Genomic DNA, 9,285 nt, shown 5'->3' with positions numbered 1-9,285 from the left:
GCTCCGTCGTTTCCACACGTTTGTGTTAAATTTTCAGAAGATCCACAACACACTCAAACTGCACTGCAGCTCCAGTGGGTTTTTTTTATCAGAGCAGACATACCTAAGCAGTGAAGTCACCTTCGTCTCCACTCGGGTTTGACTTGAATTTCTGATCAGTGACACAACACTGGAGCAGGAGTGTTTATATCTGGATCGAAAAATCCAAACATTCACTCTATGGCAAAGATAAACCAGATGTAAACCAGATAAACCAGATGTTCAGTGGATGATTTACCCTCACAAGCTGCATCTTGTATTCCTCACTGTATAAGTGTGGACTTTTGGGTCTTTGTGTGCGTTTTCATTGCAGTGAACTGTGGAGAAGGGTGTAAGAAAAAAATTTAAAAGTTGAGTCAGCAAGAAAACAGCCACTGGCAAAAGCAGCTCAGTCGTCTCATCTGGAAACTGTGTGTTATTTAGTTTGTTTTTTTCCATCAGCATCTGTTCTTGGTTATTAGCGGAAAATACAGCAAATGACCTCCATCCACACACCAACGTAACCTTATAAAGTAATCAGGTTGTGGTTGAGGTCAGTGTGTGTTTCTGTGTGTGTGTGTCTGTTTGTGTGTCTGTTTGTGTGTGAGGAATCTTCTGTTGGGAATGAAATCTTTTTCTCACTCTTTATATTTAACACCCCTGTACATTCGAAACAGACTCATAAACTACAACCACGGGTTTCCGTCTTAAGTCTAAAATTGCATTTATAAAATACATAAAAATATTATATACTAGATCTTAAATATGATTAATTTAGGTGGCTCTTAATTATGTTAACATCAGGGTGAAGTTAATTCATATATTTGAGATTTTATCATGTGATGTCTCTTGCTTTTATTATCTGTATCTTAATTATCATTTTTATTCTGATATTTTGATGTGATTTTCATAGTTTGTTGTAACGCACTTTGTAACTTGTATTGAAAAGTGCTACACAAATAGTTATTATCTCCATCCACTAATATCCTCTGCAACTATTCCTTCATATCGGTCGTACTTGACAAAGCTCTTGAATTTCATTTATTAAAAAGTCTTAAACTTAGCTTGTAAACGGCAGCAGCCCTGTGCATCGTGCCCAGATTCCTCAAATCCACAAAAAGGAGGAAAACTGTAAAAACCCTCGCTACTGAGCTCGTTAACATGTTCGTTACTGCTCCATTAAAACATTTAAAAGTGACTGAAATCTTCAGCCAGTGCCATTCATGAAATAAACACACAAGACCACAGGCGTATTGTCATTAAGGCATTTTAATACTGCTCTTTTTTTCTCAGCATCTGACGAACATGTAAAGACGAATCTGACAAACACGAAAACGATAAGACAGAAAAGCTTCCCCTAAATAAACAGGGAAGATACCGTAACAAGCATGATGAAAACATGTCAAACATTTCCTGCCCCCTCTCGCTGTCCAAAGCCAAACAGAGAGTCTTCCAGTTGATATATTGGGGGAAAGCAGATATTGTATATGAGCGTCTGTGTCTGTGTTTGCTGGAATATTGACAGAGTGAAGAGCGCAGAGGAGCTGGAGGATGGGGAGTTGATTTTGGACAGTGTAGTGCATGAGCTCCATTATAAAGACGACAACTTACCAAAACACACGTTACGCACATACGTCACACACACCTGAACAATCCAACTGAAAACACACAGTCATCTTAGCTTTTGGCTGTTTAGACGACCGAGAACAAAGAAAGCTCTTTTATTTTAAAAACTGGCTAAATTGGTTACATTACATTTCATGTTTCTTCATTTTTAGTTTGTAATGTAATAAAATGCGATGTCTTGTGAGGCAAAATAAAGGCCCTTTTGTTCCTGAAATACACATCAGTATGTAACATGACTCTACGAGATCTCGGTAAGGCTCAGAGTGCTGCTAAGGCACGTCTCTGGTAACCTGCCTGGGATTCAGCAATCTTTTTCTAAGGAGAAGGGAGGAAAAAAAGCACTAAAAGTTTGTGACTTTCCGAGACTCTAAATTCCTCCGAATGGTGCATTTCACAGTCTGGTTAAGCAGTAAACAGGAAAAACAGTCTCCAAACACACGCCAATGATCGTTGTTAGGCAAAAACACAGGATGGTTAAAGTGAAGTGTCGAGAAGCAGCAAGAGGGAAAGCGTGTAAGACGAGAAAAAAGCTACAGGGGAACACTGTGAAAGGGGCGGCACGGTGGAACAGTGGTTAACATTGTCGACTCACTCCAGCTCTGTGGCGTTTGCATGTTCTCACACCTGCGTGCAATAAATCCAGGCACTCCAGCTTCCTCCCACGGTCCAAAGACAAGCAGGTTAGGTTAACTGGCAACGCTAACTTGCCTGTAGCTGTGAACATAAGGGTGAATGATCGCTTGTCTTTATTTGTCAGTTTGGTGACGACATGTCCGGGATGTACCCGCCTCTTACTCACTCAGCTGGGATGGGCTCCATCCCCCAAAGATCCTCAAAAGGATGAGCAGAATAGATAATGGATGGATGGATGGAACATTGTTTAGACTCTATCTCAGAAACGATACAGTCGGCAACACAGAGAGGAAACAACCAGTGTCTAAAAGTTACTGACACTTACAGCAAATTGCCTTGAATCTCTTTGAACTTGCTTTGTTTGCTCGGCACATGTGTGCAGCTTTATGGGTTTGGGCTCTGTGGCAAAAGGCCTTTGAACACAGTGTTGGAAGTCGCTAACGGTCTGAGGCTGAACCATGTCTTTATGAAGCGTTGGCAGAGCTGGCAGAGAGAATAAAGTGTCTGACACTTCACGGTTAGATGTAGTTATACTGTATGTTGGCGAAAAAGCTCTGTTGCCGAGTTGTAGTTCAATTATTTAATTCTAACTTCCTAGAGTTGATTGCTGGCGGTTGTTTTTGTTGCCGTTCTCGTTAATCTCTATAAACAGATTCTGTATATTCTACTTCGACCAATCACGTTTGAGCAGGCTCTGATTGCCGACAGTCCGAGATTAGTCGACATATGGTCCAGACCTTGAACACGTAAAGAAAGTATCACTGTTTGTGTTTTGTGTGGCGCAAAGATCCAATGATAAAAGCAACTAGTCGGACTGTAAACTCTGTACAGCGAAGGGATTTTCGGCTCGGATATCAGCTGTCTACACCGGAAGCCCCAAAATATTGGTCGTTTCCCGCAGAGGCTAATTCGTCGTCGTATAAAAGCCGGTTGGCTCAGAGATTGAGAAGGTCTCATAGACTTAAATTAGTAATGTGACACATAATGACTTTAGCATTTTTGCACGGTGGGTAAAATCCGTAAAAGTTTCAACTGACAATACTGAAAGAACAATAACAGAAAATACACAAACAATAGAAAAGAAAACACATCATACAGAATATCATGATATCGGCTACACACAACAGTCTTCTCGTCACGGCACAAAACAATATCGACAAAGTCAATTCACAATGGCTTTTCATTCAGTCCATTTATCTTTCACAGCAAATGTATCTCCTGCGGAGCCAGAAGCTTTTGAGATGTATAGAAAGAAAAATCATTGTCTGTTGATACTGAAAAAATCCAAATCCGCACGTGAAGAAACTTTCAGATTAGATTATGTCAACAACATAATGTGGAGTTTAGGCAGCTTTTTTATTTTTTCTTATTGCATTTCCTCATGTGACCATCAGTCTTTTGGCGGCTCGTCACTGGGACACCAGAAAGGGAAGGGAATATGTCTTCTCAGTGCAAGTTCTTTTTAAAGTTCCCATGGAGCAGGTGGAGTTGTTCAAACCCCCTTTTTGCTCCAGGGCCTGTGGTCCAGGCAAGTCCTGTTTTCATTTAAACCACCGTCATATCCTCGACTTCTGTGGCCTGACGCACCTTCCTCCTGTTTCTCCCAAATCCAGCAACAGGATGACAGCTCATTCACATAGTTTCTTTTATAAAAAAAATAAGCTGTTGAATACAGTTGTGTCAATGCAAAAAGGCACTTCCATTTTCACTCCTCTACTAAGACCGGTCTAGTCGATTGCACTTAGTTAAATCACTCGGTTGGGTCTCACCACCGTCAAACTCAGCTGGATGACTTTGAAACACATCCTGTTTATTGTCCCACAGTGGTTTAGCACATTTCCAATATGCTTTCTATCTGCAACATTCAGTATCATTTAGTGTCTTGAAAATAGATGATCTATCATTTAGACAAATCCAAATAAGTAAGTGCCGCTTTTCAAATTGAGGATATTTGAAATTAGAATGAAACTAGACTTTAACCACTAAACGAGCCAAAGCAGGATGTAAAAAGTCCTGATGGGTAAGCCCACTCACACCTAAATCTTTCCAAGTGTTTGTATTTTATTGCATCTTAGAAATAGGAAGGCTTTAGTGATGCTAGATTGTTGTTTGATGGGCAATGTCCTTGCATCAATGGTACCTCATAGTCCAAGCCCCCATTTTGTTGCGAGGATGAAGGTGGCTGAGGAGTGTGACAGCGCTCAATCTCAGGCTGCTTCTGGTGTAATGTACCATTTCCCCCATTCTCAGGCAGGCCTTGATCCCCTCCAGTTCCATGGGATCGGGATCAGCTGGGGCCCAGCTCCAGCTCCATCCTGCCTTGGACTGCCTCTTCTTCCGCAGGCAGATGATTGTCCCAGCCACCACAGCCAACCCCAGTACCAATGCCAAGGCAGCCAGGGCAGGGATCAGAGTATATGTTACCTGGCTCTGTGTCTCCACCCTGGGCTCTAAGGATGTCAGTGGAACCCCTTCGGTCCGAGCTTCTGTACACGACCTGTTTCTACGGAGCTGTTTGACCTAGAGAGGACTTTCTCGCCCAGGGGACTAGCACATACTGAATAGGTGCAGTTGGGTCTCAAACCACGCAAAGTGTACTCAGGGTAGGATGCCGGTACACTCAGGATAATGGGGCGGCGGTCAGGTCCTGAGAGGTTACGGTAGGTCAACCTTATCCCACGAATGTGTGGCCGTGTCTCAATGAAGCGATGCAGGTCAAGAAGGATAGACGTGGAGGTCACCTGGCGTGGAGCTGATGGCATCAAGATCAGCAGGCATCACAGCGGCAACTACCGGAACCTCTGTTGCTGCAGGTTGTGGTGGCTCAGGAACTTCATCCACATTTTCACAATAGAGGCCAGATGTTCCTGATGGACACAGACAGCTGAGTTGACCCAATGGATCAAAATTACAGGTGCCCCCATTGAGGCAGATGTTTGGTGGGCAGATGTGCTTGCTCATTTTCCCCGCTAGTGGAACTAGGGGAGACTGGATGGTTCTGGCGGAGAAGGGGATAGCTGACTGTTTTTGAGGACACTGTTTCCTCACTGGGAGGTGGAGGAGGGAGGAATAGCATTGGTATGGGTGGCTTCAGGTGGTGTGGGAGCATCTGGGGACAGAGGTGCTTCCAATGGGTGAGCCAATCAGCACTGTTGTGGTAGGTGGACATCCAAAATCTTTGTGCTCAAGTGCTGACAGCATCTTTCCAGCATTAACTAGAGGGAAGTGGCATCTAGTTTCCTCAGGCCTCCCAAGACTCACACCCTTCTCAGTTAGCCACAGAGGGAACCAGGCTAATGGACACAAGCAGTTGAATGGGTTCTCAGCTGCTGTAAGGCGCATCAATTTTGGGAATATCTGGAAGAAACTCTGTGGAAAACCCTGGAGATTAAGTCCACTTAGATCCAGCTCTTGAAGTCCTGTCAGTTTCTGGAAGTCCTCCATCCTAAGCTCTCCAAATGGGTTGGCTGCCAGGTTGAGCTTGATCAGCCCCTTGAGGGAGTCTTGCTTTAAGGCCTGTGGCACCTCAGTTAACTTGTTTGCAGAGATATCGAGCTTGTGGAGGTTCCCAAGGGAAGTTATAAGATCCTCATCCACAGAGGTAAGCCCCAGAGAGGCCAGCTTAAGGGCTTCCAGGTGAGGAGTCTGGAGGTCTGAGGGTCCCAGGCTTGGGATGTTGTTGTTGCTGAGGTCTAGAAGCAGAAGTCTGGGGAAGTGCAGGGATGGAAGAGATGTGAGCTGGTTCCCTTGGAGCTTGAGTTCCAGGAGCATATCTAAACCCTCAAAAGCTTCCAAGTGGATACTCTGAATGGCGTTTGCATGGAGATACAGCCTCTCAAGCTGGACCAAGCCAGAAAAACTGCCTTTGGAAATGTGGGTGATGTCGTTCGAGGACAGGTCCAGGTTCTTCAGCTTTGACAGCATCTCAAACACGCCATCTGGAATCTCCACCAGCTTATTCTGACTCAGGTCGAGCATCTCCAACTCTACCAAGCCTCTGAAGTCATCTTGGGACAAAGTGTTGATGCCGTTCTGGAAGATGTAGAGTTCTTGGGTGTCGGTGGGGACACGGGGCACAGTGCTGGACCGTCGTTGAATGCAGAATATAGAGTCCTGGGCTTGGCAGGAACAGTCTACTGGGCAGTCGGAGGATAACACCTGCCCAGATGAGAGGAACAGAGCAGGAAGTAAGGTAACATCGTGGTGTCCGGCCTGGAACTCTGAAAGACACAAGAAAGAAAACGGTTGGTGTTAGTGACACATACTAAGTACAGTATGAAACAACCAGTTAAAGACACCGTTACTGATGAATTTATGAAAGTTAAGAAGTATTTTTCTCAATGTAATTCCTAAAGTCTAAATCTATTAGCTCATAAACAAGCATAATCAACAAACCCTAGCTTCCACACTCACACAGGCAGACAGTATATACAAACACTAACTGCTCCATCAAAGTGGATTTCATGTTTTATATCCTTAATGAGCAGATACCCCCGGGATCAGGACCCACAGACCAAGACCATGAGTTAACACAGCCCACCCAGGGTGACCCTTCCTGGGGTAAGTGAGAAACACATTCAGCCTGTTCCCTGTGTTTATGACACAGTCCTTAGTGCGTGAAACCCAGTCTGCCGCAGAGCAGTTGGACACCCGCAGCCACACGGCTACAACATACAACATACTTCTGAGCAAATATGCTGTGAGTGAGAAGGCACACAGAGACACACATACACCCCCGAACATTCAATCATATGTTTTGACATATTTGCCTTATCGTGTTACCGAAAAAATAGGCGCCACACACAGACTTGTTCAGAAATGGGGGGCATGGGGCGCTGTTTTGTGGTAGTGCAGCACATGCAAACTGGATTTTCTCCATAAATTAATGTTTATACACACATTTCATGTTTACACTGATCTATTAAGGTTTAGGTTTTAAATGACCAAACAGGAACAACTAACCCAGCGCAGTTTTTTTTGTGTGTCCAAACCCGACTTGAGCCTGATGCATGGTGATTGCTTGTTTTCGCCCATCACAGACATGTGCAGTGTAAAATATCTGCCCAGCCAACGTAACCAACTGGAACCCGACGGCCCTCTAACATGGAGGTGGCTACATCTTTGGTATTTTCAGAATTTTCACGACAACGTCCAATAAATTCGAGCACATATCCCCATGTCACCCCTTCTTCTTCTTCCCGCTTTCATCACTCCCTCTTTCCTCGCCCCCTGACCTGGTTTGCATTAGTAAACTCTTGCACTCGTGCCCTTTCCAGGACTCCTGACGTGAAAGTGAAGGAGAAACCCAGGATGTGCTAATGAAGTCAGGAGCGCACCTCTGGCCCCACACCTCCATTCATGCAGTGACGGAGGTCAGGGTTTGTCAGGAATTTGCAATATTCCCTCAAATTCTGTCACAACTGAGATCAAACTGAAAAGAGAACAAAGAAGAATGAAAGTGAGGCAAGAGAGAGGAAGGTCAAAGTGACTATTTACAGAAATCAATGGTATTTAAATGGTTACAAAATTAATTTTGTGTTTAGAACCACAACTGGGATTTCAAGGGCAACTAATATAAACCAGAAGCTGCCAAATCTGACAGTCTCGTTTCAGGACTTCAGCGGCACTTCAGAAACAGATCAAACCTCCAACCTGCGACTCACAGGACAGACTAAACAATGTGGCTGGACGCTGCAATCGGCTCGTCTGTGAACACAAGTTCTCCACATGTGTCTGGTGCTTTTCTGTTTGATATAAAAGTCACTGCAACATGCTGACAAATATGCGGCAAAAGGGTAAAAAAACTGAGTGTGTAGAATAAACGTCTCTGGATCTGCTGTGTCTTGCTGCAAACCACAGAGTGATGTCTGCTCTGTGACAAGTTTTATGAATCGGTTTCCAATTACAGTTTAGTTACAGTTGGAGTCTTGTTGGTACAATGTCTCGGGGCCAAAACATGGAAATGGGGAGAAAATATGAAAGTCAAATTGTGCACGTCGAACCCTGATCCTCCCAAACTCCTGAACTTCTTCCCTAAATACACAAATAGCACTGAACGAAATATTTTGACTTGTACCTGAACTCAGTGCTTCACTTTTGAAGTATTTTAATCAACAAACAACTTTATTGTTCCAGTCCTAAGTAGTTTTTAACATCTAGTATCCAAGGAAAATAATTTTCATGACACACGATGAAAAGCGTGTCCTCTTTGGTGAGTTTAACAAATAATAAAAGATCATAACAACAAGAGAATAGTTACTGAGGAAGTGGTTGAAGGCTAATGTTGTTTAACCTTGACACTGAAATACATATAGATTTTAACTTTCCATTATCCGTTAGTTTGACTTCAGACGAGAACGACCACTGTGCAAATGTGCTGAAATAAATACGACCCAGCCACTGACATTCTTTTTACCCGGCGCACAGAGATGAGTGGAGACAGTTCACATAGAGAAACGTCTAAAGCTACCGAACCACTCTGTCACAGCAGCCGCAGAAAGAAAAGAGCTGCTCTCATCAGCATTGTTCTCACTAAGACACAAACACACGACGCACACCTTCACACACACACACACACCTTCACACACACACTGAAGCTGTCCGACCTCATGCAGGTATCACTGCGATGACGAGGCATGTGAAGGCTTTTGTTTCAGGTACATGTCCTTACGTCTCGGCTTTAAAGACGCACTCAGCTCGGGAATCTGGATCTTTCTTTGTGTGCAGTCGCTCATAGAACAGTAAGCTTGTGAGGAAACGACTGAACGAAATATGAATGAAGGAAAGAAAGAAGAAAGCACTCGTGCATAACGGAGGCTTTAAGTCTGTATAGGAAAAAGTAAACAGGCTTTACCCAAGGATATATATCTTCCATTTTAAATCCTGAGTAAACAGTGTGTTTCTGGTCGGTGTGTTAGAACATGTAGATTAAACCATGTGTCAAGTCGATTTTACAAGATGTACAGTTTGTCCCATTTACCTCGATTTACGCTCAGGCCTCTTTGCGTT

At 43.8% G+C, this 9,285-nt stretch overlaps 1 protein-coding gene across 1 annotated transcript in view; it reads right to left on the bottom strand.

Annotated features, from left to right (window-relative positions):
• Nucleotides 1–1,269: 1,269 nt before the first annotated feature.
• LOC117764493 (vasorin-like) overlaps nucleotides 1,270–9,285 on the bottom strand; it is a gene marked incomplete at its 5' end in the record, with an annotated part of 30,277 nt that continues 22,261 nt past the window's right edge. The window contains 7 exon segments of the mRNA XM_034590368.1: nucleotides 1,270–4,530; nucleotides 4,533–4,772; nucleotides 4,775–5,024; nucleotides 5,026–5,232; nucleotides 5,234–5,341; nucleotides 5,343–5,385; nucleotides 5,387–6,497. Coding sequence (XP_034446259.1) covers nucleotides 4,349–4,530; nucleotides 4,533–4,772; nucleotides 4,775–5,024; nucleotides 5,026–5,232; nucleotides 5,234–5,341; nucleotides 5,343–5,385; nucleotides 5,387–6,497 — 2,141 coding nt within the window.

The sequence above is a fragment of the Hippoglossus hippoglossus genome, chromosome 1 (assembly GCF_009819705.1).
Source record: "Hippoglossus hippoglossus isolate fHipHip1 chromosome 1, fHipHip1.pri, whole genome shotgun sequence".
Taxonomy (NCBI): Eukaryota; Metazoa; Chordata; class Actinopteri; order Pleuronectiformes; family Pleuronectidae; genus Hippoglossus; species Hippoglossus hippoglossus.
Note: the sequence above shows the minus strand (reverse complement) of the source record. Positions and strands in the feature narration are given on the sequence as shown.